The 27,518-nt window shown below is 46.7% G+C and overlaps 1 protein-coding gene across 1 annotated transcript in view; it reads left to right on the plus strand.

Annotated features, from left to right (window-relative positions):
- Positions 1-1,566: 1,566 nt before the first annotated feature.
- The window catches only part of LOC311123116 (FH1/FH2 domain-containing protein 1-like), a gene marked incomplete at its 3' end in the record, with an annotated part of 106,332 nt that continues 80,380 nt past the window's right edge, over positions 1,567-27,518 (plus strand). Inside the window, exons 1-3 of the mRNA XM_084197393.1 lie at positions 1,567-1,865; positions 9,609-9,715; positions 16,910-16,974. Of these exons, the coding sequence (XP_084053519.1) occupies positions 1,701-1,865; positions 9,609-9,715; positions 16,910-16,974 (337 nt within the window). The remainder of the gene's footprint in view (positions 1,866-9,608; positions 9,716-16,909; positions 16,975-27,518) is intronic.

Consider the following 27,518-nt stretch of genomic DNA (forward strand, 5'->3'; position numbering starts at 1 on the left):
ACTAGGTATCCCCTCTCCTCAACACTGACTAGGTATCCCCTCTCCTCAACACTGACTAGGTATCCCCTCTCCTCAACACTGACTAGGTATCCCCTCTCCTCAACACTGACTAGGTATCCCCTCTCCTCAACACTGACTAGGTATCCCCTCTCCTCAACACTGACTAGGTATCCCCTCAACACTGACTAGGTATCCCCTCTCCTCAACACTGACTAGGTATCCCCTCTCCTCAACACTGACTAGGTATCCCCTCTCCTCAACACTGACTAGGTATCCCCTCTCCTCAACACTGACTAGGTACCCCCTCTCCTCAACACTGACTAGGTATCTCCTCTCCTCAACACTGACTAGGTATCCCCTCTCCTCAACACTGACTAGGTATCCCCTCTCCTCAACACTGACTAGGTATCCCCTCTCCTCAACACTGACTAGGTATGCCCTCTCCTCAACACTGACTAGGTATCCCCTCTCCTCAACACTGACTAGGTATCCCCTCTCCTCAACACTGACTAGGTATCCCCTCTCCTCAACACTGACTAGGTATCCCCTCTCCTCAACACTGACTAGGTATCCCCTCAACACTGACTAGGTATCCCCTCTCCTCAACACTGACTAGGTATCCCCTCTCCTCAACACTGACTAGGTATCCCCTCTCCTTTCCTCAACAGTGTATTACACATTATAAACAATACCCACAAAATAAGTAATACAAAATAGTAAAAAGAAGACTATAAATATATACACAGTAAGAATAGAGAGAATACTGTGAATAGTGACATGGTTGAACAGCTTAGACAAAAAGTAATACATAGTAACAGCAATGATGACCGTGTGTGTTCAAGGGTCAATGATTTTCTTAGAAGTGTCCAGGATATATATATATATTCAGAATTTTTAAGACAAATACAATACAACCCACCACACCACAACTCATAGACTTCCTTTGTCTGTTGCACTTCCTTACAGTCATACAGACTTTATTCTCAGAGTGAAGTTAGCCAACTCTGTTAACACAAACTTTACCCTCACTTTCTTTTGATAAGCTGTTGAAGTTGTGTTAAGTCCCTTTGCCTTTAAGCTTCATCGTCAGATTTAGAGCATACAGATATATTTTTTAGTCCATTGTCACTTTTTTTGCACAGCAGTAGGCCCACAGGGCAGATTAAATGTACACTTTACAGTCATTCCAGCAGAGAGCGCTCTATCATTGTCATTGTTTATCCTAATTACTTGGGAATGGATCTAACATTAACAGTCTTAATTGGCGGGTGATAATTATCAAATTAGCAAAAACATTAGCATACCTAGTTAGACTATCAATAATCGATTCCACCATTTTTTTCTCCCAAGTGTTTAGTAACTTTATGTTTTCCGCCGAATTAGCATTACGAATCGTCTCAGTTGAACTTCTGTGCAGGCTGCAGCTCTGTCTATTTCCATCGCGTGAGTCACTCATTTATAAATTCCAGCAGTTCCACGCCGCTTCCTGATACCTGACGTCACACGGTCGCAAGGGGGTAGTCCGCTGTAGTGCTCTGCACAGCGGCAGTTTCCCTTCACCGCTGAGATAGTGAGAGAGTGCGTCAACTTTTCTGTATTTAAATGGGAGTTTAGGACAAGGGGAATATATCCACAGGGCCACAGCCCTACGCCGCGACTGACAGCAGATCCACTGTATCCTATCCGGCTGAGGAAAAACCATGGCCACTATAACCTGCCGAGTGCAGTACTTGGAGGACTCCGACCCTTTCGTCTGCACCAACTTCCCGGAGCCACGAAGACCGCCGCCCTATGATCTGGATGAAAACCTCGCCTTGAGTGAGCAGATAGCCGGGGTTCACAAACTCCTGGAGGCACCGCTGAAGGTAAGTTTTTTTTAAATTGGACAGCCTCATCCTCTTTCCAAAACGAATTGGTGCGTTGAGAATATGCTGGAGCCACCAGCAGCCTAGCTACACAGGTGTGATCCCCCATGGTGGTTGACTGGCTGAAGTCCATGGCCATGTTATGCACAAGAGGGGATATCCTTGTCAAAAGTAGCCTACCAGTACGTTATTGACAGTCCAGTTATTGTGGTCCTCTGTAGCTCAGCTGGTAGAGCACGGCGCGTGTAACGCCAGGGTAGTGGGTTCAATCCCCGGGACCACCCATACACAAAAATGTATGCACGCATGACTTGTAAGTCGCTTTGGATAAAAGCGTCTGCTAAATGGCATATTATTATTATTATTATTATTATTATTATTATTATTATTATATTTCAAAAAGAAGGTTGCTTTGATAAATGAATATAAATGAATAACTTACCTTGGGAAAGTCATCTAAACTTGAACGTGCAGGTGAATGATTACAGACGGTTGATCAAGGCTCAATGATCAATCAATGATCAAGGGCAGTTTAATCTTCTCTAGTTTACTGAAGGTTGTTGATTAAGTCAAAATGTGCATTGTAGTCAAATACGTTTTTCTGTCTAAAGGTCTCTAACCCCTTCCAACCCCTCTGTATTAACCCGAACCCCTTCCAACCCCTCTGTATTAACCCTAACCCCTTCCAACCCCTCTGTATTAACCCTAACCCCTTCCAACCCCTCTGTATTAACCCTAACCCCTTCCAACCCCTCTGTATTAACCCTAACCCCTTCCAACCCCTCTGTATTAACCCTAACCCCTTCCAACCCCTCTGTATTAACCCTAACCCCTTCCAACCCCTCTGTATTAACCCTAACCCCTTCCAACCCCTCTGTATTAACCCCTTCCAACCCCTCTGTATTAACCCTAACCCCTTCCAACCCCTCTGTATTAACCCCTTCCAACCCCTCTGTATTAACCCTAACCCCTTCCAACCCCTCTGTATTAACCCTAACCCCTTCCAACCCCTCTGTATTAACCCTAACCCCTTCCAACCCCTCTGTATTAACCCTAACCCCTTCCAACCCCTCTGTATTAACCCTAACCCCTTCCAACCCCTCTGTATTAACCCTAACCCCTTCCAACCCCTCTGTATTAACCCTAACCCCTTCCAACCCCTCTGTATTAACCCCTTCCAACCCCTCTGTATTAACCCTGACCCCTTCCAACCCCTCTGTATTAACCCTAACCCCTTCCAACCCCTCTGTATTAACCCCTTCCAACCCCTCTGTATTAACCCTGACCCCTTCCAACCCCTCTGTATTAACCCCTTCCAACCCCTCTGTATTAACCCCTTCCAACCCCTCTGTATTAACCCTAACCCCTTCCAACCCCTCTGTATTAACCCTAACCCCTTCCAACCCCTCTGTATTAACCCTAACCCCTTCCAACCCCTCTGTATTAACCCTAACCCCTTCCAACCCCTCTGTATTAACCCTAACCCCTTCCAACCCCTCTGTATTAACCCTAACCCCTTCCAACCCCTCTGTATTAACCCTAACCCCTTCCAACCCCTCTGTATTAACCCTAACCCCTTCCAACCCCTCTGTATTAACCCTAACCCCTTCCAACCCCTCTGTATTAACCATAACCCCTTCCAACCCCTCTGTATTAACCCTGACCCCTTCCAACCCCTCTGTATTAACCCTAACCCCTTCCAACCCCTCTGTATTAACCCTAACCCCTTCCAACCCCTCTGTATTAACCCTAACCCCTTCCAACCCCTCTGTATTAACCCTAACCCCTTCCAACCCCTCTGTATTAACCCTGACCCCTTCCAACCCCTCTGTATTAACCCTGACCCCTTCCAACCCCTCTGTATTAACCCTAACCCCTTCCAACCCCTCTGTATTAACCCTAACCCCTTCCAACCCCTCTGTATTAACCCTAACCCCTTACAACCCCTCTGTATTAACCCTAACCCCTTCCAACCCCTCTGTATTAACCCTAACCCCTTCCAACCCCTCTGTATTAACCCTAACCCCTTCCAACCCCTCTGTATTAACCCTAACCCCTTCCAACCCCTCTGTATTAACCCTAACCCCTTCCAACCCCTCTGTATTAACCATAACCCCTTCCAACCCCTCTGTATTAACCCTGACCCCTTCCAACCCCTCTGTATTAACCCTAACCCCTTCCAACCCCTCTGTATTAACCCTAACCCCTTCCAACCCCTCTGTATTAACCCTGACCCCTTCCAACCCCTCTGTATTAACCCTAACCCCTTCCAACCCCTCTGTATTAACCCTAACCCCTTCCAACCCCTCTGTATTAACCCTAACCCCTTCCAACCCCTCTGTATTAACCCTAACCCCTTCCAACCCCTCTGTATTAACCCTAACCCCTTCCAACCCCTCTGTATTAACCCTAACCCCTTCCAACCCCTCTGTATTAACCCTAACCCCTTCCAACCCCTCTGTATTAACCCTAACCCCTTCCAACCCCTCTGTATTAACCCTAACCCCTTCCAACCCCTCTGTATTAACCCTAACCCCTTCCAACCCCTCTGTATTAACCCTGACCCCTTCCAACCCCTCTGTATTAACCCTAACCCCTTCCAACCCCTCTGTATTAATCCTGACCCCTTCCAACCCCTCTGTATTAACCCTAACCCCTTCCAACCCCTCTGTATTAACCCTAACCCCTTCCAACCCCTCTGTATTAACCCTGACCCCTTCCAACCCCTCTGTATTAACCCTGTGTTTCTCCTCTCCGTATATGATACAAAACTAGAGACTACTTGTCTCCTTTAAAAACATTCCTTTACAAATCAACCTAATCACTCCCTTGCCCCGGGGTGAGAGCCACTGCATCCCAAATGGTACCCTATTCCCTTTTTATAGTGCACTACCCTATGGGCTCTGGTCTAAAGTAGTGCACTATATAGGGAATAGGGTGCCATTCTCTGGTCTAAAGTAGTGCACTATATAGGGAATAGGGTGCCATTCTCTGGTCTAAAGTAGTGCACTATATAGGGAATAGGGTGCCATTCTCTGGTCTAAAGTAGTGCACTATATAGGGAATAGGGTGCCATTCTCTGGTCTAAAGTAGTGCACTATATAGGGAATAGGGTGCCATTCTCTGGTCTAAAGTAGTGCACTATATAGGGAATAGGGTGCCATTCTCTGGTCTAAAGTAGTGCACTATATAGGGAATAGGGTGCCATTCTCTGGTCTAAAGTAGTGCGCTATATAGGGAATAGGGTGCCATTCTCTGGTCTAAAGTAGTGCGCTATATAGGGAATAGGGTGCCATTCTCTGGTCTAAAGTAGTGCACTATATAGGGAATAGGGTGCCATTCTCTGGTATAAACTAGTGCACTATATAGGGAATAGGGTGCCATTCTCTGGTCTAAAGTAGTGCGCTATATAGGGAATAGGGTACCATTTGGGATACAAACAGATACTTCCTGGGCAGTTAGAGAGATACAGTAGATCTGAATAACTGATAGCATGGAAATGTCAAAACTTGTCTTGTATCCGATCAGCAAGAGGATAACTTTTTGCTCTGTTCATTATAGTTTGTTGTGGGAAAATGTTGTATTATTTCAACATAATAATAATAAGGTAATAACTTGAGGGTTTTGCTCTGTTCTTAGTTTTAGTTTGTTAGTTAGTTTATTATTAGTTTATTATGGGAAAGTGTTTTCTGACCCCCCCTTCCCCCCTTCCTCCCTCCCCCCCTTCCCCCCTTCCTCCCTTCCTCCCTGGATCCCTGGATCCCTGGATGTCAGTTTAGTCTAAATGGAGTTAATACCCAAGGAAAGGGTGGGATCTGTAAACACAAGATAAGCTGCAGTGGAATGGCCTCCTCTACCAGATACCAGCCCTAAATGCACCAGCCTCGTACGCAGGGCTTACCTCCTAAATGCACCAGCCTCGTACGCAGGGCTTACCTCCTAAATGCACCAGCCTCGTACACAGGGCTTACCTCCTAAATGCACCAGCCTCGTACACAGGGCTTACCTCCTAAATGCACCAGCCTCGTACACAGGGCTTACCTCCTAAATGCACCAGCCTCGTACACAGGGCTTACCTCCTAAATGCACCAGCCTCGTACACATGGCTTACCTCCTAAATGCACCAGCCTCGTACACAGGGCTTACCTCCTAAATGCACCAGCCTCGTACACAGGGCTTACCTCCTAAATGCACCAGCCTCGTACACAGGGCTTACCTCCTAAATGCACCAGCCTCGTACACAGGGCTTACCTCCTAAATGCACCAGCCTCGTACACAGGGCTTACCTCCTAAATGCACCAGCCTCGTACACAGGGCTTACCTCCTAAATGCACCAGCCTCGTACACAGGGCTTACCTCCTAAATGCACCAGCCTCGTACACAGGGCTTACCTCCTAAATGCCACCCTATTAATATACACTACTGTTCAAAAGTTTGGGGGCACTTAGAAATATCCTTGTTTTCGAAAGAAAAGCTATTTTTTTTGTCCATTAAAATAACATACAGTGTAGATATTGTTAACGTTGTAAATGGCTATTGTAGCTGGAAAGGGCTGATTTTTAATGGAATATCTACATAGCCGTACAGAGGCCCATTATCAGCAACCATCAGTCCTGTGTTCCAATGGCACGTTGTTTGCTAATCCAAGTTTATCATTTTAAAAGGCTAATTGATCATTAGAAAACCCTTTTGCAATTATGTTAGCACAGCTGAAAACTGTTGTGCTGATTAAAGAAGCAATAAAACTGGCCTTCTTGAGACTAGTTGAGTATCTGGAGCATCAGCAATTGTGGGTTCGATTACAGGCTCAAAATGGCCAGAAACAAATAACTTTCTTCTGAAACTCGTCAGTCTATTCTTGTTCTGAGAAATGAAGGCTATTCCATGCGAGAAATTGCCAAGAAACTGAAGATCTTGTACAACACTGTGTACTACTCCCTTCACAGAACAGCGCAAACTGGCTCTAACCAGAATAGAAAGAGGAGTGGGAGGCCCCGGTGCACAACTGAGCAAGAGGACAAATAGTTTTAGAAACAGGCGCCTCACAGGTCCTCAACTGGCAGCTTCATTAAATAGTACCCGCAAAACACCAGTCTCAACGTCAACAGTGAAGAGGCGACTCCGGGATGCTGACCTTCTAGGCAGAGTTGCAAAGAAAAAGCCATATCTCAGACTGGCCAAAAAAAAAGAAAAGATTAAGATGGGCAGTCTGAGATATGGTTTTTTCTTTGCAACTCTGCCTAGAAGGTCAGCATCCCAGAGTGGGCCTCTTCACTGTTGACGTTGAGACTGGTGTTTTGCGGGTACTGTTTAATGAAGCTGCCAGTTGAGGGCCCGTAGAGCTCAGGGCCCCACAGAGCTCAGGGCCCGTAGAGCTGGTCAGAAGTAGTGCACTATATAGGGAGTAGGGTGCCATTTGGGACACAGCAAGGGATGGGAAGCCCTTGATTTGATTTGATTTGAAGCCACTGCCACAGGCACTACTGGAATAGTGTGGATGGTATTATAGTAGTGTAATATTAAACAAATCAAAATATTTTTTATATTTGAGATTCTTCAAAGTAGCCACCCTTTGCCTTGATGACAGCTTTGCACACTCTTGGCATTCTCTCAACCAGCTTCATGAGGTAGTCACCTGGAATGCATTTCAATTAACAGCTGTGCCTTGTTAAAAGTTAATTTGTGGAATTCCTTAATGCGTTTAAGCCAATCAGTTGTGTTGTGACAAGGTAGGGGGGGGTATACAGAAGATAGCCCTATTTGGTAAAAGACCAAGTCCATATTATGGCAAGAACAGCTCAAATAAGCAAAGAGAAATGACAGTCCATCATTACTTTAAGACATGAAGGTCAGTCAATCCGGAACATTTCAATAACTTTTAAAGTTTCTTCAAGTGCAGTCGCAAAAACCATCAAGCGCTATGATGAAACTGGCTCTCATGAGGACCGCCACAGGAAAGGAAGACCCAGAGTTACCTCTGCTGCAGAGGTTAAGTTCATTTGAGTTACCAGCCTCAGAAATTGCAGCCCAAATAAATGCTTCAGAGTTCAAGTAACAGACACATCTCAACATCAACTGTTCAGAGGAGACTGGGTGAATCAGGCCTTCATGGTCGAATTGCTGCAAAGAAACCACTACTAAAGGACATCAATAAGAAGGAGAGACTGATAGAAATCTGTCCTTTGGTTCCAACCGCCGTGTCTATGTGAGACACAGAGTAGGTGAACGGATGATCTCCACATGTGTGCTTCCTACCGTGAAGAATGGAGGAGGAGGTGTGATGGTGTGGGGGTGCTTTGCTGGTGACCCTGTCAGTGATTTATTTAGAATTCAAGGAACACTTAACCAGCATGGCTACCACAGCATTCTGCAGCGATACGCCATCCCATCTGGTTTGCGCTTAGTGGGACTATCATTTGTTTTTCAACAGGACAATGACCCAACACACCTCCAGGCTGTGTAAGGGCTATTTGACCAAGAAGGAGAGTGATGGAGTGCTGCATCAGATGACCTGGCCTCCACAATCACCTGACCTCAACCCAATTGAGATGGTTTGGGATGCGTTGGACCGCAGAGTGAAGGAAAAGCAGCCAACAAGTGCTCAGCATATGTGGGAACTCCATCAAGACTGTTGGAAAAGCATTCCTCATGAAGCTGGTTGAGAGAATACCAAGAGTGTGCAAAGCTGTCATCAAGGCAAAGGGTGTCTACTTTCAAGAATCTCAAATATAACATATATTTAGGTTACACCATGATTCCATATGTGTTATTTCATAGGTGGGATGTAGCTCAGTTGATAGAGCATGGCGTTTGCAACGGCAGGGTTGTGGGTTCGTTTCCCACAGGGGGTATGAAAAAATAAATAAATGTATGCACTAACTGTAAGTCGCTCTGGATAAGAGCGTCTGCTAAATGACTAAAATGTAAAAATGTTATTATTCTACAATGTAAAAACAATAGTAAAAATAAAGAAAAACCCTTGAATGAGTAGGTGTGTCCAAACTTTTCACTGGCACTATAGTTCAAGCCTGGTCCCAGATCAGGTTGTGCTCTTGTCAACTCCATTACTGTCGTTGTAAAGTCAGTCAGTTGCATAAGGAGTTGAGAGAGCAGAAACATGCTGGCTTCCTCCCACTAAAGCATGGCGCTTACTGGAGATACATTCCTTTTGGCATTGTTTGGATACGTGCTTAATTGTTGTACGCTTGCTTTTACCCTTGGTTGGCGTTGTTGTGATTCTGTCAAGACGATCAGGATTGGTTGGTATTTAAAGGTCGTGAGGCTGTTTTTCTCGTTCAAGTATAGAGCCTGATGCATTTAGCCTATGTCTGTAGAAAGTAGGTAACCTATGTCTGTAGAAAGTATGTAACCTGTGTGTGTAGAAAGCATGTAGCCTGTGTGTGTGTGTGTGTGTGTGTGTGTGTGTGTATTCCATAGAAAGTGAAGGGGATTTGTATCCTGACTCATTAGAACCACGGCAGAAGGCTCAGCAACAGTGTTATCAAGCTGATGACATCAATGCCAGAAACTGGGGAATATTTATTCTAACCTCCAAATTAGATGAAAGCTAATCTTTCTACATTAGAACAATGATGGCAATGTTAAAATATCAAAATAATGTGTCTCTCCTATCTCAATCGATCTGTCTTAATGTTGATGTTTACTGTGTATAGTATGCCTGTTTTGTGTAAATATATGTCTACACTCCCTGACATGGCTGTCCCTGTATTTGTTCCGTCCCAGTTGGAGGAGTGTGCTCTGCAGATGGCCTCCAATGGGAACTACCTGGACCTGGAGCTATCCCTAGGGGAACAGAAAGATGATGTGGAACAGCTCTATGACGATGTGGGGTAAGGATACCTCTCCTCCTCCTCCTCCTCCTCCTCTTCCTCTCCTCCTCTCCTTCTCCACCTCCTCTCTCCCACCTCTCCTCCTTCACCTCCTCCACCTCTCCTCCTCCAGATCTCCTTCTCCTCCTCCACCTCTCCTCCTTCTCCTCCTCCTCAAACTCTCCTCCTCCTCCTCCTCTCCCACCTCTCCTCCTTCACCTCCTCCACCTCTCCTCCTCCTCTCCCTTCCTCCCTCTCTCCTCATCTCTGTTTTACCTTTTCTCACACACACTCACATTCACATGAGTTATACAGCAACACAACATGAAGACACAGTCAGGGTGTTTCAGGAGGTCATAGCGTTACACAGCAACACAACATGAAGACACAGTCAGGGTGTTTCAGGAGGTCATAGGGTTACACAGCAACACAACATGAAGACACAGTCAGGGTGTTTCAGGAGGTCATAGGGTTACACAGCAACACAACATGAAGACCCAGTCAGGGTGTTTCAGGAGGTCATAGGGTTACACAGCAACACAACATGAAGACCCAGTCAGGGTGTTTCAGGAGGTCATAGGGTTACACAGCAACACAACATGAAGACGCAAGCAGGGTGTTTCAGGAGGTCATAGGGTTACACAGCAACACAACATGAAGACCCAGTCAGGGTGTTTCAGGAGGTCATAGGGTTACACAGCAACACAACATGAAGACACAGTCAGGGTGTTTCAGGAGGTCATAGGGTTACACAGCAACACAACATGAAGACACAGTCAGGGTGTTTCAGGAGGTCATAGGGTTACACAGCAACACAACATGAAGACCCAGTCAGGGTGTTTCAGGAGGTCATAGGGTTACACAGCAACACAACATGAAGACACAGTCAGGGTGTTTCAGGAGGTCATAGGGTTACACAGCAACACAACATGAAGACGCAAGCAGGGTGTTTCAGGAGGTCATAGGGTTACACAGCAACACAACATGAAGACCCAGTCAGGGTGTTTCAGGAGGTCATAGGGTTACACAGCAACACAACATGAAGACCCAGTCAGGGTGTTTCAGGAGGTCATAGGGTTACACAGCAACACAACATGAAGACCCAGTCAGGGTGTTTCAGGAGGTCATAGGGTTACACAGCAACACAACATGAAGACCCAGTCAGGGTGTTTCAGGAGGTCATAGGGTTACTCAGCAACACAACATGAAGACACAGTCAGGGTGTTTCAGGAGGTCATAGGGTTACACAGCAACACAACATGAAGACCCAGTCAGGGTGTTTCAGGAGGTCATAGGGTTACACAGCAACACAACATGAAGACGCAAGCAGGGTGTTTCAGGAGGTCATAGGGTTACACAGCAACACAACATGAAGACCCAGTCAGGGTGTTTCATAGTGAGGGTCAGGGTCAGGGTTCCTAGTCATTGATGCTACAGTATCTCTGGTTGTGTCTGTTCTGTCCAAGCTGAGTTAATAGCTGAGTTTAGCAGGGCTTGCCTGTGTTGCAGGATGAAGTGAGTCATTTTATTGAGATAGGAAGTGTCACTGACTGGAGCGATGACACGTATGAGTTAGAGTTGGAGAGGGAGTAGGTGTTAGTGACTTTACTGATTTAAGAGATTGTGGGAGTTTTAGATGTGAAATGCAGAATGAAAGGACCTTTGAACAGATCCAGATGAAGTTGTGCCTTTTTACTGGGCTTCAGTAGCTATCCAGCTAGAGCAGTGTAGAATATTCTAGAGCAGTGTAGAATATTCTAGAGCAGTGTAGAATATTCTAGAGCAGTGTAGAACAGTGTATAGTAGTGTAGAGCACTCTAGAGCAGTGTAGAACATTCTAGAGCAGTGTAGAACATTCTAGGGCAGTGTAGAGCAGTGGTTCCCAACTGAATTTTGCTTTGCCCTGAGTACCCCTGAAGTACCCCCTCGTGCATTTGACCAGTAGGTCTATGGTCTCATGAGTCATCTCAAGTACCCCCCAGGGGTCATAATATCCCTGGTTGGGAATCAGTGGTGTAGAGCATGGAGCTGGAGCTGTGAGGAGAGATGCTGGGTACATGGTGCTCTGTGCCTCTGTGTCTCTCTCTCTGTGTCCAGACGGGCGTGTCAGTCATCATGTCCCTGTGAAGTGGCCCTCTAAATCTCTTCACACTCTCCTCACATCTCTCTCAGCTAGAGGAGACACAGGGGGAGAACAAGGGGCAGAAACACGCACACACACACACACACACACACACACACACGGACAGACAGACAGACAGACAGACGTATGGCCCCATGCAAACAAACACACACACACACGTTCTCCACCGGCTAGTTGCTATAGTGGAAAAGTGTCAAGTTCAGTATTGTTAATGACAACCTAGTCCCCTTTAAACTCACAGGATGAAAATAGTCTGGGGGGGAAGCGTATGAAGGCCATATGAGTCTGTCAGTGGGTTGAGACTGGGACCATATGAGTCTGTCAGTGGGTTGAGATTGGGACCATATGAGTCTGTTGGTGGGTTGAGACTGGGACCATATGAGTCTGTCGGTGGGTTGAGACTGGGACCATATGAGTCTGTCGGTGGGTTGAGACTGGGACCATATGAGTCTGTCGGTGGGTTGAGACTGGGACCATATGAGTCTGTCAGTGGGTTGAGACTGGGACCATATGATTCTGTCGGTGGGTTGAGACTGGGACCATATGAGTCTGTCGGTGGGTTGAGACTGGGACCATATGAGTCTGTCAGTGGGTTGAGACTGGGACCATATGAGTCTGTCGGTGGGTTGAGACTGGGACCATATGAGTCTGTCGGTGGGTTGAGACTGGGACCATATGAGTCTGTCGGTGGGTTGAGACTGGGACCATATGAGTCTGTCGGTGGGTTGAGACTGGGACCATATGAGTCTGTCGGTGGGTTGAGACTGGGACCATATGAGTCTGTCGGTGGGTTGAGACTGGGACCATATGAGTCTGTCGGTGGGTTGAGACTGGGACCATATGAGTCTGTCGGTGGGTTGAGACTGGGACCATATGAGTCTGTCAGTGGGTTGAGATTGGGACCATATGAGTCTGTTGGTGGGTTGAGACTGGGACCATATGAGTCTGTCGGTGGGTTGAGACTGGGACCATATGAGTCTGTCGGTGGGTTGAGACTGGGACCATATGAGTCTGTCGGTGGGTTGAGACTGGGACCATATGAGTCTGTCGGTGGGTTGAGACTGGGACCATATGAGTCTGTCAGTGGGTTGAGACTGGGACCATATGAGTCTGTCAGTGGGTTGAGACTGGGACCATATGAGTCTGTCGGTGGGTTGAGACTGGGACCATATGAGTCTGTCGGTGGGTTGAGACTGGGACCATATGAGTCTGTCGGTGGGTTGAGACTGGGACCATATGAGTCTGTCAGTGGGTTGAGACTGGGACCATATGATTCTGTCGGTGGGTTGAGACTGGGACCATATGAGTCTGTCGGTGGGTTGAGACTGGGACCATATGAGTCTGTCAGTGGGTTGAGACTGGGACCATATGAGTCTGTCGGTGGGTTGAGACTGGGACCATATGAGTCTGTCGGTGGGTTGAGACTGGGACCATATGAGTCTGTCGGTGGGTTGAGACTGGGACCATATGAGTCTGTCGGTGGGTTGAGACTGGGACCATATGAGTCTGTCGGTGGGTTGAGACTGGGACCATATGAGTCTGTCGGTGGGTTGAGACTGGGACCATATGAGTCTGTCGGTGGGTTGAGACTGGGACCATATGAGTCTGTCGGTGGGTTGAGACTGGGACCATATGAGTCTGTCGGTGGGTTGAGACTGGGACCATATGATTCTGTCGGTGGGTTGAGACTGGGACCATATGAGTCTGTCGGGGGGTTGAGACTGGGACCATATGAGTCTGTCGGTGGGTTGAGACTGGGACCATATGAGTCTGTCGGTGGGTTGAGACTGGGACCATATGAGTCTGTCGGTGGGTTGAGACTGGGACCATATGAGTCTGTCGGTGGGTTGAGACTGGGACCATATGAGTCTGTCGGTGGGTTGAGACTGGGACCATATGAGTCTGTCGGTGGGTTGAGACTGGGACCATATGAGTCTGTCGGTGGGTTGAGACTGGGACCATATGAGTCTGTCGGTGGGTTGAGACTGGGACCATATGAGTCTGTCGGTGGGTTGAGACTGGGACCATATGAGTCTGTCAGTGGGTTGAGACTGGGACCATATGAGTCTGTCGGTGGGTTGAGACTGGGACCATATGAGTGTCGGTGGGTTGAGACTGGGACCATATGAGTCTGTCGGTGGGTTGAGACTGGGACCATATGAGTCTGTCGGTGGGTTGAGACTGGGACCATATGAGTCTGTCGGTGGGTTGAGACTGGGACCATATGAGTCTGTCGGTGGGTTGAGACTGGGACCATATGAGTCTGTCGGTGGGTTGAGACTGGGACCATATGAGTCTGTCGGTGGGTTGAGACTGGGACCATATGAGTCTGTCGGTGGGTTGAGACTGGGACCATATGAGTCTGTCGGTGGGTTGAGACTGGGACCATATGAGTCTGTCGGTGGGTTGAGACTGGGACCATATGAGTCTGTCGGTGGGTTGAGACTGGGACCATATGAGTCTGTCGGTGGGTTGAGACTGGGACCATATGAGTCTGTCGGTGGGTTGAGACTGGGACCATATGAGTCTGTCGGTGGGTTGAGACTGGGACCATATGAGTCTGTCGGTGGGTTGAGACTCAAAAGGTTCTGTCCAGTGTGTCTTAGTGTTAATGGTTTTTAAGTTTCTTCTTCCTCAGTATCCGAATAGACATCCAGTACGTTTCTCCCCAGACAGACTGTGATTGTCTTACTGCAACGAACACTGTTTATAATCTATGGGGCCCCCGTTCATTAACTTGTGCCTGAATCTGATTTGAATCTGATTTGACCCTCACCAAGCTTTCTGTCTGTCCTTTTCTAGTTCACACGAGTTTGTCTGCATCCCAAATGGCACCCTATTCTCTATATAGCACACTACTTTTAGCTAGAGCCCTATGGGAGGGAGTAGGACACTTTTTAAAGGGATTAGGGTACCATTTGGAACGCAGACAAAGACTCGTTTTGTCCTGCTGTGACCTTCTCTACCCCCTCCCCCTCCCCCGAGGGGCCGGAGCCCAGATCATTCATATCTAACATCACGTCACCTCAGTCAGGAAGCAGCAGCAGCAGGCTGAGAACATGAATGGGAGAGAAGATCCACAGGCCGGTCAAATGCCCCTGCCTCCTAAAAATGACCGAACCAACTCTGAGGTGAAAAGGTGACGGTGAAAAACATAGCTGTCTGTTCAGCCATCTGTGGCGTGTTTTGATCTGGAAGCAGCTCTCCCCCTGTTAGAAGTACTGGGACATGTCGCCTATGTTGTTGTTGAAGCCGGAGTCCTCGTCTGCCTCCCAAATGCCAGCCTTTTCCCTTTTATAGCCCACTACTTTAGGGCCTATAGGGCTCTGGCCAAAAGGTAGTGCACCGTATAGGGAATAGGCTGCCATTTTGGGACGCACCCCTGGTTAACTGGCTTTATGAACATGGAGAACACAGGAGAGCTGGGACAAGGGAGCGTTTGTGTGGAACATTGTGTGGTCACACAACTGGAATACGTGTAATGTCTGCATGGGAGGAGGGAGGGAAGGAGGAAGACATGGTGGAGAAGGGGGGTTAGGGGGGATTGGGTTGGCACAGAGGAAATACGGCATTTGAATGACCTGGAAAACAGCAGGGTGCTAATTGTCATGTGAGTGAGTCTGCTTGTATACACTACCGGTCAAAAGTTTTAGAACATCTACTCATTCAAGGGTTTTTCTTTATTTTTACTATTTTCTACATTGTAGAATAATAGTGAAGACATCAAAACTATGGGAGACCCATGGGGCGGCGCACAATTGGCTCAGCGTCGTCCAGGGTAGGGGAGGGAATGGCTGGAAGGGAGGTAGCTCAGTTGGTAGAGCATGGCGTTTGCAACGCCAGGGTTGTGGGTTCGATTCCCACGGGGGGCCAGTATAAAAAATAATGTATGCACTCACTAACTGTAAGTCGCTCTGGATAAGAGCGTCTGCTAAATGACTAAAATGTAATGTAAATGTATGAAATAACACATATGGAATCAGGTAGTAACCAAAAAAGTGTTAAACAAATCAAAATGTATTTTATATTTGAGAATCGCTTCAAATAGCCACCCTTTTGCCTTGATGACAGCTTTGCACACTCTTGGCATTCTTTTTTGTTTAACACTTTTTTGGTTACTACATGATTCCATATGTGTTATTTCATAGTTTTGATGACTTCACTATTATTCTACAGTGTAGAAAATAGTAAAAAAAATTAAGAAAAACCCTTGAATGCGTAGGTGTTGTAAAAGTTTTGACCGGTAGTGTGATGAGGACGTTAAGATAAGAAGAATATTTACTTACAGTACTCCCCCCCCCCCCCCCCCCCCCCCACACACACACACACACACACACACACACTCCCTGACACAGCATAGTCTCCATACCTCTCCATCTCCAGTCTCTCTGCTGTTTTCCTCTGCTGTCCTCCAGAACTTTCCATAGTATATAATCCCTGCTGGACCAGCAGTTCAAGCAGCTGAAGCGGTCACAGCCCAGCCATGGTTGTGTTTATTGGGATGGGATATCTACTGTCTAGTCCCAGACCAGCCATGGTTGTGTTTATTGGGATGGGATATCTACTGTCTAGTCCCAGACCAGCCATGGTTGTGTTTATTGGGATGGGATATCTACTGTCTAGTCCCAGACCAGCCATGGTTGTGTTTATTGGGATGGGATATCTACTGTCTAGTCCCAGCCCAGCCATGGTTGTGTTTATTGGGATGGGATATCTACTGTCTAGTCCCAGCCCAGCCATGGTTGTGTTTATTGGGATGGGATATCTACTGTCTAGCCCCAGACCAGCCATGCTACTATGTGGAATGGTTTGCTGTTAAAACTGACAATGAACTGACACGCAGTCTGTGCTTCAGGCACCATTCCACTGGCAGTAGGAAGTATTGAGCCACATCCTCTCTATGGATATTTCACCGTATGACCTGAGATGTTATTGAGTAACGGATACTGTCAGTTCTTTATGGTTCGACTAGTCTTCTCTCTCTCTCTCTCTCTCTCTCTCTCTCTCTCTCTCTCTCCCCTCTCTCCTCTGTATTTCCTAAAGAGTCTCCTCTCTCTCTCTCTCCTCCACAGTAAAGGGAAGAAACCCATCCTGATCCTGAGAACTCAGCTATCAGTCAGAGTCCACTCCATTCTAGGTAAGAACCATCTCCTCCTCTTCCATCCCTCTGTCCCACTTGAAACAAAGAACATATCATGAAGGCTTTATAGAGCGTTCATGAATCGTTCCTAAATGCTTCATAAGCGCTTCATAGATGCTTTACAGCAAGATGTTTGCTTATGAAGGGTTTCTGAAACATCTATATACCCCTTTTTTATAAAGGGTTTATGAAGTCTTCAATAAGTCTTAAGTTATGATTCCTCTTCCTTCCCTCTGTCCACTCCTCCGAAGCGAGTGATGACTCAGGGGAAAGCAGCGGTGTGGATTTCCCATCTATCCTACCGTCTCTAATGTACCCAGCCACCGGCTTCCTATTGCCCATAGGGCTCTGGTCTAAAGTAGTGCACTGTATAGGGAATAGGGTGCCAGGTCTCCCTATCTAAAGTAGTGCACTATGTAGGGAATAGGGTGCCAGGGCCCTATCTAAAGTAGTGTACTATATAGGGAATAGGGTGCCAGGGCCCTATCTAAAGTAGTGTACTATATAGGGAATAGGCTGCCATTTGGGTCCCACCCAGTGGCTTCCGTTGGCCTCTATGAGCTTTAACTCTCCATTTGTCACTGCAGCGCTGACATCATCATAATCACACTCCTCTCAACTCCTCTTTCCACTCCAGGCGTAAAACTGTTTTATTTCCAAGTGCTTTGTGGGGAAGTGGGGAAAAATGCCCCACTGTCCAAGGCAGTGATGCTTAACTGGTTTTTATCCTTTTTTTTCTGGAGTTTTCTTTCCTTCTAAACCATACTCGGATCTTCCCTTCCAATCCATCAGTATTTCCAACCAGTGACATCAGCAACAGCAGTTTATGTTCTGCAGACGGCTGCAGTTATTGTAATAGGTGCAGTTAATGGCCATATGATTACAGAGTCATTTTCACTTACAGTGAGGGAAAAAAGTATTTGATCCCCTGCTGATTTTGTACGTTTGCCCACTGACAAAGAAATGATGAGTCTATAATTTTAATGGTAGGTTTATTTGAACGGTGAGAGACAGAATAACAACAAATAAATCCAGAAAAACGCATGTCAGAAATGTTGTAAATTGATTTGCATTTTAATGAGGGAAATAAGTATTTGACCCCCTCTCAATCAGAAAGATTTCTGGCTCCTAGGTGTCTTTTTTTATACAGGTAACGAGCTGAGATTAGGAGCACACTCTTAAAGGGCTCCATGCAAGATCTCACCTCGTGGAATTGCAATGATCATGAGAACGGTGAGGAATCAGACCAGAACTACACGGGAGGATCTTGTCAATGATCTCAAGGCAGCTGGGACCATAGTCACCAAGAAAACAATTGGTAACACACTACACCGTACAGGACTGAAATCCTGCAGCGCCCGCAAGGTCCCCCTGCTCAAGAAAGCACATATACAGGCACCTCTGAAGTTTGCCAATGAACATCTGAATGATTCAGAAGAGAACTGGGAGAAAGTGTTGTGGTCAGATGAGACCAAAATGGAGCTCTTTGGCATCAACTCAACTCGCCGTGTTTGGAGGAGGAGGAATGCTGCCTATGACCCCAAGAACACCATCCCCACCGTCAAACATGGAGGTGGAAACATTATGCTTTGGGGGTGTTTTTCTGCTAAGGGGACAGGACAACTTCACCGCATCAAAGGGTCGATGGACGGGGCCATGTACCGTCAAATCTTGGGTGAGAACCTCCTTCCCTCAGCCAGGGCATTGAAAATGGGTCGTGGATGGGTATTCCAGCATGACAATGACCCAAAACACACGGCCAAGGCAACAAAGGAGTGGCTCAAGAAGAAGCACATTAAGGTCCTGGAGTGGCCTAGCCAGTCTCCAGACCTTAATCCCATAGAAAATCTGTGCAGGGAGCTGAAGGTTCAAGTTGCAAACGTCAGCCTCGAACCCTTAATGACTTGGAGAAGATCTGCAAAGAGGAGTGGGACAAAATCCCTCCTGAGATGTGTGCAAACCTGGTGGCCAACTACAAGAAATGCCTGACCTCTGTGATTGCCAACAAGGGTCTAAGTCATGTTTTGCAGAGGGGTCAAATACTTATTTCCCTGATTTTTAAAATGCAAATCAATTTATAACATTTTTGACATGCGTATTTCTGGATTTTTTTGTTGTTATTCTGTCTCACTGTTCAAATAAACATACCATTAAAATTATATACTGAACATTTCTTTGTCAGTGGGCAAACGTACAAAATCAGCAGGGGGATCAAATACCTTTTTCCCTCACTGTATGTGCATTTGAAATGGTCTACCTCCATACGACCTGTGATGCTGAAGTTGAGCTAGCCTATACGACCTGTGCTGCAGTAAACCATGCTTGTTTGATGAGAAACCTTGCCTGAGACCTAAAGACTTGTGTTAGCTCCCTGAGATAATGCCATGTCTTCAGCTCAGCAGACCAACACAGTCTTGTGGCGCACAGGCGACACGTTTTCAAATCCAGTCGATCACACAAACATAAGTGTTTTGAGTGATCGGGAACAAGTATAATAGTGTTTTGAGTGATCTATAACAAGTATAATAGTGTTTTGAGTGATCGGGAACAAGTATAATAGTGTTTTGAGTGATCTATAACAAGTATAATAGTGTTTTGAGTGATCGGGAACAAGTATAATAGTGTTTTGAGTGATCTATAACAAGTATAATAGTGTTTTGAGTGATCGGGAACAAGTATAATAGTGTTTTGAGTGATCTATAACAAGTATAATAGTGTTTTGAGTGATCGGGAACAAGTATAATAGTGTTTTGAGTGATCTATAACAAGTATAATAGTGTTTTGAGTGATCGGGAACAAGTATAATAGTGTTTTGAGTGATTGGGAACAAGTATAATAGTGTTTTGAGTGATCAGGAACAAGTCAGCACACGGAGACCTGACTCTGACCACCCATAGAGGGAGAAGCAGAGATGGGTAGTGCCAAGTGTAAACAAACATAATGCCAAGTCATTATAGCTTGGAGCTGTGGCAGAGTGGGCGTGCTGCTGCCATGTCGTTATTAAGTTCCTACTATTAAAGGGTCTGTGTGTGTGTGTGTGTGTGTGTGTGTGTGTGTGTGTGTGTGTGTGTGTGTGTGTGTGTGTGTGTGTGTGTGTGTGTGTGTGTGTGTGTGTGTGTGTGTATTGTAGTCTAGTCTAACTCCTCCTGACTGGTCCAGGCCTGTACCTCTGACAGTTTGTTCTTCACAGGGTTCCGTTAGGGAGAGCTGACTGTGCTGTATTGGGCCGTGCATGCGTCCAAAATGCCACCCTATTTCCTACTGTTCCACAGGGTTCTAGTATGGCGCTGGATGTATTCTACTGGATTGGCATACTGTTAAGTTGGCGTCTAGCTGACTCGGTAAGTTGCTGTTCAGTTGTCGTCTAGCTGACTCGGTGAGTTGCTGTTCAGTTGTCGTCTAGCTGACTCGGTGAGTTGCTGTTCAGTTGTCGTCTAGCTGACTCGGTGAGTTGCTGTTCAGTTGTCGTCTAGCTGACTCGGTAAGTTGCTCTTCAGTTGTCGTCTAGCTGACTCGGTAAGTTGCTGTTCAGTTGGCGTCTAGCTGACTCGGTAAGTTGCTGTTCAGTTGGCGTCTAGCTGACTCGGTAAGTTGCTGTTCAGTTGGCGTCTAGCTGACTCGGTAAGTTGCTGTTCAGTTGTCGTCTAGCTGACTCGGTAAGTTGCTGTTCAGTTGGCGTCTAGCTGACTCGGTAAGTTGCTGTTCAGTTGTCGTCTAGCTGACTCGGTAAGTTGCTGTTCAGTTGTCGTCTAGCTGACTCGGTAAGTTGCTGTTCAGTTGTCGTCTAGCTGACTCGGTAAGTTGCTGTTCAGTTGTCGTCTAGCTGACTCGGTAAGTTGCTGTTCAGTTGTCGTCTAGCTGACTCGGTAAGTTGCTGTTCAGTTGTCGTCTAGCTGACTCGGTAAGTTGCTGTTCAGTTGTCGTCTAGCTGACTCGGTAAGTTGCTGTTCAGTTGTCGTCTAGCTGACTCGGTAAGTTGCTGTTCAGTTGTCGTCTAGCTGACTCGGTAAGTTGCTGTTCAGTTGTCGTCTAGCTGACTCGGTAAGTTGCTGTTCAGTTGTCGTCTAGCTGACTCGGTAAGTTGCTGTTCAGTTGTCGTCTAGCTGACTCGGTAAGTTGGTTATTGCAGACTGAGTGAACGGGGGAGAATGTTTTGGTGAAAGAGAGAAAGGTGGTTCACCCTGAATGACTGGTTCTTTATTTAGGTCAGCACCACCTGCCCATACTGGCTCAACAATACAATACCATTCTGGATCTGTTTACAGTTCTGTCTGACTCTATTCACTAGAGGGAATCCAATGGGCAGCTACTGCCTGTCTTCAGCTAGTGACTGCTACCCCTGCATGGATGCCCAGACAATGGATGCATCATAAAATGACACCCTATTCCCTATATAGTGCACTACTTTTTCACCAGAGCACGGCTTTGGTCTAAAGTAGTGCACTATATAGGGAATAGGGTATCATTTGGAATGCTGGCAATTATCTTTTGCACCTCCCAGGAAGTGCAGGGGTTTCCCAAACTCATTTTGTTAATCAGCTGACTGGCTATTGGGAAATGACTTGGTCCCTTTTTCATACTGTAAGGAGGTTTATCATGAGATGTTGACACTTTGAAAAGAGGTCTTTCTCTTTCTTCGAGGAAGGAGTGTTGAATGTTTACTGCTTTCAGTGTTTCTCCATGTTGTTTTTTTATGTTTTATTTGGAGTTCTCTAGAAGTGAGTCACATCCTGGTTTGGTTTTCCTTTCTGGTTTCCCTCTTCAAGTAGACAAGGCTTTCCCCTCCTTTTCCTGTGAGTGGAGCTGGTTTCCCTCTTCAAGTAGACAAGGCTTTCCCCTCCTTTTTCTGTGAGTGGAGCTGGTTTCCCTCTTCAAGTAGACAAGGCTTTCCCCTCCTTTTCCTGTGAGTGGAGCTGGTTTACCTCTTCAAGTAGACAAGGCTTTCCCCTCCTTTTCCTGTGAGTGGAGCTGGTTTCCCTCTTCAAGTAGACAAGGCTTTCCCCTCCTTTTTCTGTGAGTGGAGCTGGTTTCCCTCTTCAAGTAGACAAGGCTTTCCCCTCCTTTTCCTGTGAGTGGAGCTGGTTTACCTCTTCAAGTAGACAAGGCTTTCCCCTCCTTTTCCTGTGAGTGGAGCTGGTTTCCCTCTTCAAGTAGACAAGGCTTTCCCCTCCTTTTCCTGTGAGTAGAGCTGGTTTCCCTCTTCAAGTAGACAAGGCTTTCCCCTCCTTTTCCTGTGAGTAGAGCTGGTTTCCCTCTTCAAGTAGACAAGGCTTTCCCCTCCTTTTCCTGTGAGTGGAGCTGGTTTCCCTCTTCAAGTAGACAAGGCTTTCCCCTCCTTTTTCTGTGAGTGGAGCTGGTTTCCCTCTTCAAGTAGACAAGGCTTTCCCCTCCTTTTCCTGTGAGTGGAGCTGGTTTACCTCTTCAAGTAGACAAGGCTTTCCCCTCCTTTTCCTGTGAGTGGAGCTGGTTTACCTCTTCAAGTAGACAAGGCTTTCCCCTCCTTTTCCTGTGAGTGGAGCTGGTTTCCCTCTTCAAGTAGACAAGGCTTTCCCCTCCTTTTCCTGTGAGTAGAGCTGGTTTCCCTCTTCAAGTAGACAAGGCTTTCCCCTCCTTTTCCTGTGAGTGGAGCTGGTTTCCCTCTTCAAGTAGACAAGGCTTTCCCCTCCTTTTCCTGTGAGTAGTGCTGGTTTCCCTCTTCAAGTAGACAAGGCTTTCCCCTCCTTTTCCTGTGAGTGGAGCTGGTTTCCCTCTTCAAGTAGACAAGGCTTTCCCCTCCTTTTCCTGTGAGTGGAGCTGGTTTCCCTCTTCAAGTAGACAAGGCTTTCCCCTCCTTTTCCTGTGAGTAGTGCTGGTTTCCCTCTTCAAGTAGACAAGGCTTTCCCCTCCTTTTCCTGTGAGTGGAGCTGGTTTCCCTCTTCAAGTAGACGAGGCTTTCCCCTCCTTTTCCTGTGAGTGGAGCTGGTTTCCCTCTTCAAGTAGACGAGGCTTTCCCCTCCTGTTCCTGTGAGTGGAGCTGGTTTCCCTCTTCAAGTAGACAAGGCTTTCCCCTCCTTTTCCTGTGAGTGGAGCTGGTTTCCCTCTTCAAGTAGACAAGGCTTTCCCCTCCTTTTCCTGTGAGTGGAGCTGGTTTCCCTCTTCAAGTAGACAAGGCTTTCCCCTCCTTTTCCTGTGAGTGGAGCTGGTATCCCTCTTCAAGTAGACAAGGCTTTCCTCTCCTTTTCCTGTGAGTGGAGCTGGTTTCCCTCTTCAAGTAGACAAGGCTTTCCCCTCCTTTTCCTGTGAGTAGCGCTGGTTTCCCTCTTCAAGTAGACAAGGCTTTCCCCTCCTTTTCCTGTGAGTGGAGCTGGTTTATCTCTTCAAGTAGACAAGGCTTTCCCCTCCTTTTCCTGTGAGTGGAGCTGGTTTCCCTCTTCAAGTAGACAAGGCTTTCCCCTCCTTTTCCTGTGAGTAGAGCTGGTTTCCCTCTTCAAGTAGACAAGGCTTTCCCCTCCTTTTCCTGTGAGTGGAGCTGGTTTCCCTCTTCAAGTAGACAAGGCTTTCCCCTCCTTTTCCTGTGAGTAGCGCTGGTTTCCCTCTTCAAGTAGACAAGGCTTTCCACTCCTTTTCCTGTGAGTAGAGCTGGTTTCCCTCTTCAAGTAGACAAGGCTTTCTCCTCCTTTTCCTGTGAGTGGAGCTGGTTTCCCTCTTCAAGTAGACAAGGCTTTCCCCTCCTTTTCCTGTGAGTAGCGCTGGTTTCCCTCTTCAAGTAGACAAGGCTTTCCCCTCCTTTTCCTGTGAGTGGAGCTGGTTTCCGTCTTCAAGGCTTTAACTTACTGTGTTCATGTTGGCCTCTGCTCAGTTACAGTATCAGAGAAATAGAGTTAAGAAGCCTTTAAACGCTGCTGGTCATTTTTAAGACGTGTTTTTGCATTTCAGGAAGGGTAATCGGGGCATCATCTGTTACCGTCAGCACACCTAACATTCTATGTACTAGTCTTCATATTGTTAATGGATACCATAGTAATATGACTGAATTGAGTTAACAAGTACAAGGTAGATTGGACTAAGCCACTTAGTTTCCTGTTCAGTCAATTGGTTATGAACACACACACACACACACACACCACTCTGCCCCTAGAACACACGTATACACACACACACACACACACACACACACACACACACACACACTGTCCTAGAACACACTGTGACCACCTCACATGACTATATTTTAGGCCTTTAGCCAGGACTGGAGAGTCCCATTGGTTCAACATTGTTCTTCGTCCCAAATGGCACCCTATTCCTTATATGGTGCACTACTTTAGACCAGGGCCCACAGGGTAGTGCACTATATAGGGAATAGGATGCTATTTGGGACACAGCCATGTTACTGTCTGAGCCAGCTGGCCAGTCCCCCGGGTCTAATGGAAAATGATCTGCCCCATTTAACTACATCCTCTAAAAGGACTGGAGCATAGAATGGAATGGCATCGATGACTGAGGCCTTGTAGAAAAACGAGACTGGCAGTGCCATGGGCTGCTGCTCTGTTCGGGTACTTTAGAAAGGTTGGCAACACTGTTGACTGGCTACTTACCACTCTGTTGTTCACTGACTGGGGAAACATGGACGATACAGCGTTGGAATTCATGGAGGACTGGTGAAACGTGGACGATACAGCGTTGGAATTCACCGAGGACTGGGGAAACGTGGACGATACAGCGTTGGAATTCACCGAGGACTGGGGAAACGTGGACGATACAGCGTTGGAATTCACCGAGGACTGGGGAAACGTGGACGATACAGCGTTGGAATTCACCGAGGACTGGGGAAACGTGGACGATACAGCGTTGGAATTCATGGAGGACTGGTGAAACGTGGACGATACAGCGTTGGAATTCATGGAGGACTGGTGAAACGTGGACGATACAGCGTTGGAATTCATGGAGGACTGGTGAAACGTGGACGATACAGCGTTGGAATTCATGGAGGACTGGGGAAACGTGGACGATACAGCGTTGGAATTCATGGAGGACTGGTGAAACGTGGACGATACAGCGTTGGAATTAATGGAGGACTGGTGAAACGTGGACGATACAGCGTTGGAATTCATGGAGGACTGGGGAAACGTGGACGATACAGCGTTGAAATTCATGGAGGACTGGTGAAACGTGGACGATACAGCGTTGGAATTCATGGAGGACTGGGGAAACGTGGACGATACAGCGTTGGAATTCATGGAGGACTGGTGAAACGTGGACGATACAGCGTTGGAATTCATGGAGGACTGGTGAAACGTGGACGATACAGCGTTGGAATTCATGGAGGACTGGTGAAACATGGACGATACAGCGTTGGAATTCACGGCTGACTGGGGAAACGTGGACGATACAGCGTTGGAATTCACGGCTGACTGGGGATTTCTAGAGAGAATAGACTGGGCTGGTACTCTAGCTACGACCCAATTCTCCATCCATTTCCTGAAGTGTACCACATTACACACTCTCCGCCATGCATTTAAAAAGCATAGGATTGGTGTAAGCATTGGGAGGAGGGAGTTTCCACCATTTTGTTAAATCCATGCAAGAACGTGTGTAAGAATCAGGACACAGCCTCTGTGTTCTGAAGAAGGGTGGAGAATCAGGACACAGCCTCTGAGGTGTTCTGAAGAAGGGTGGAGAATCAGGACACAGCCTCTGAGGTGTTCTGGAGAAGGGTGGGGAATCAGGACACGGCCTCTGGGGTGTTCTGGAGAAGGGTGGAAAATCAGGACACAGCCTCTGGGGTGTTCTGAAGAAGGGTGGAGAATCAGGACACGGCCTCTGGGGTGTTCTGGAGAAGGGTGGAGAATCAGGACACAGCCTCTGGGGTGTTCTGAAGAAGGGTGGAGAATCAGGACACAGCCTCTGAGGTGTTCTGAAGAAGGGTGGAGAATCAGGACACAGCCTCTGAGGTGTTCTGAAGAAGGGTGGAGAATCAGGACACAGCCTCTGAGGTGTTCTGAAGAAGGGTGGAGAATCAGGACACAGCCTCTGAGGTGTTCTGAAGAAGGGTGGAGAATCAGGACACAGCCTCTGGGGTGTTCTGAAGAAGGGTGGGGAATTGAGATGTCATCTCTGTTGAGGTGATTAATAAAGGCTGGCACTCTGTTGTTAAAGTACAGGTGAAACGTGTAGGGGCCTATTTCATGATGTTTCTGTTGGTAACTGTGGGCTGGGCCTATTTCATGATGTTTCTGTTGGTAACTGTGGGCTGGGCCTATTTCATGATGTTTCTGTTAGTAACTGTGGGCTGGGCCTATTTCATGATGTTTCTGTTGGTAACTGTGGGCTGGGCCTATTTCATGATGTTTCTGTTGGTAACTGTGGGCTGGGCCTATTTCATGATGTTTCTGTTGGTAACTGTGGGCTGGGCCTATTTCATGATGTTTCTGTTGGTAACTGTGGGCTGGGCCTATTTCATGATGTTTCTGTTGGTAACTGTGGGCTGGGCCTATTTCATGATGTTTCTGTTGGTAACTGTGGGCTGGGCCTATTTCATGATGTTTCTGTTGGTAACTGTGGGCTGGGCCTATTTCATGATGTTTCTGTTGGTAACTGTGGGCTGGGCCTATTTCATGATGTTTCTGTTGGTAACTGTGGGCTGGGCCTATTTCATGATGTTTCTGTTGGTAACTGTGGGCTGGGCCTATTTCATGATGTATCTGTTGGTAACTGTGGGCTGGGCCTATTTCATGATGTTTCTGTTGGTAACTGTGGGCTGGGCCTATTTCATGATGTTTCTGTTGGTAACTGTGGGCTGGGCCTATTTCATGATGTTTCTGTTGGTAACTGTGGGCTGGGCCTATTTCATGATGTTTCTGTTGGTAACTGTGGGCTGGGCCTATTTCATGATGTTTCTGTTGGTAACTGTGGACTGGGCCTATTTCATGATGTTTCTGTTGGTAACTGTGGACTGGGCCTATTTCATGATGTTTCTGTTGGTAACTGTGGGCTGGGCCTATTTCATGATGTTTCTGTTGGTAACTGTGGGCTGGGCCTATTTCATGATGTTTCTGTTGGTAACTGTGGACTGGAACAGTTCCCTGTTATAACTACAGTGCCAGTCAAAAGTTTGGACACACCTACTCATTCAAGGGTGGTCCTCTGTAGCTCAGCTGGTAGAGCACGGCGCTTGTAACGCCAAGGTAGTGGGTTCGATCCCCGGGACCACCCATACACAAAAATGTATGCACGCATGACTGTAAGTCGCTTTGGATAAAAGCGTCTGCTAAATGGCATATTATTATTATTATTATCAAGGGATTTCTCGCTATTGTAATCTGCTTTGGATAAGAGCGTCTGCTAAATGAAGTACATTCAGGTCCAAAATTGACACAGTGAGCAAAAAAGACTGTATAAAATATATTATACAAATACTGAGCTATATTAGTACTATATTATATAGTATGAGATATATTATGACTATATTATATAGTATGAGATATATTATGACTATATTATATACTATGAGCTATATTAGTACTATATTATATACTATGAGATATATTATGACTATATTATAT

Source organism: Coregonus lavaretus, assembly GCF_964263955.1.
Source record: "Coregonus lavaretus genome assembly, contig: HAP1_SCAFFOLD_686, whole genome shotgun sequence".
Lineage (NCBI taxonomy): Eukaryota > Metazoa > Chordata > Actinopteri > Salmoniformes > Salmonidae > Coregonus > Coregonus lavaretus.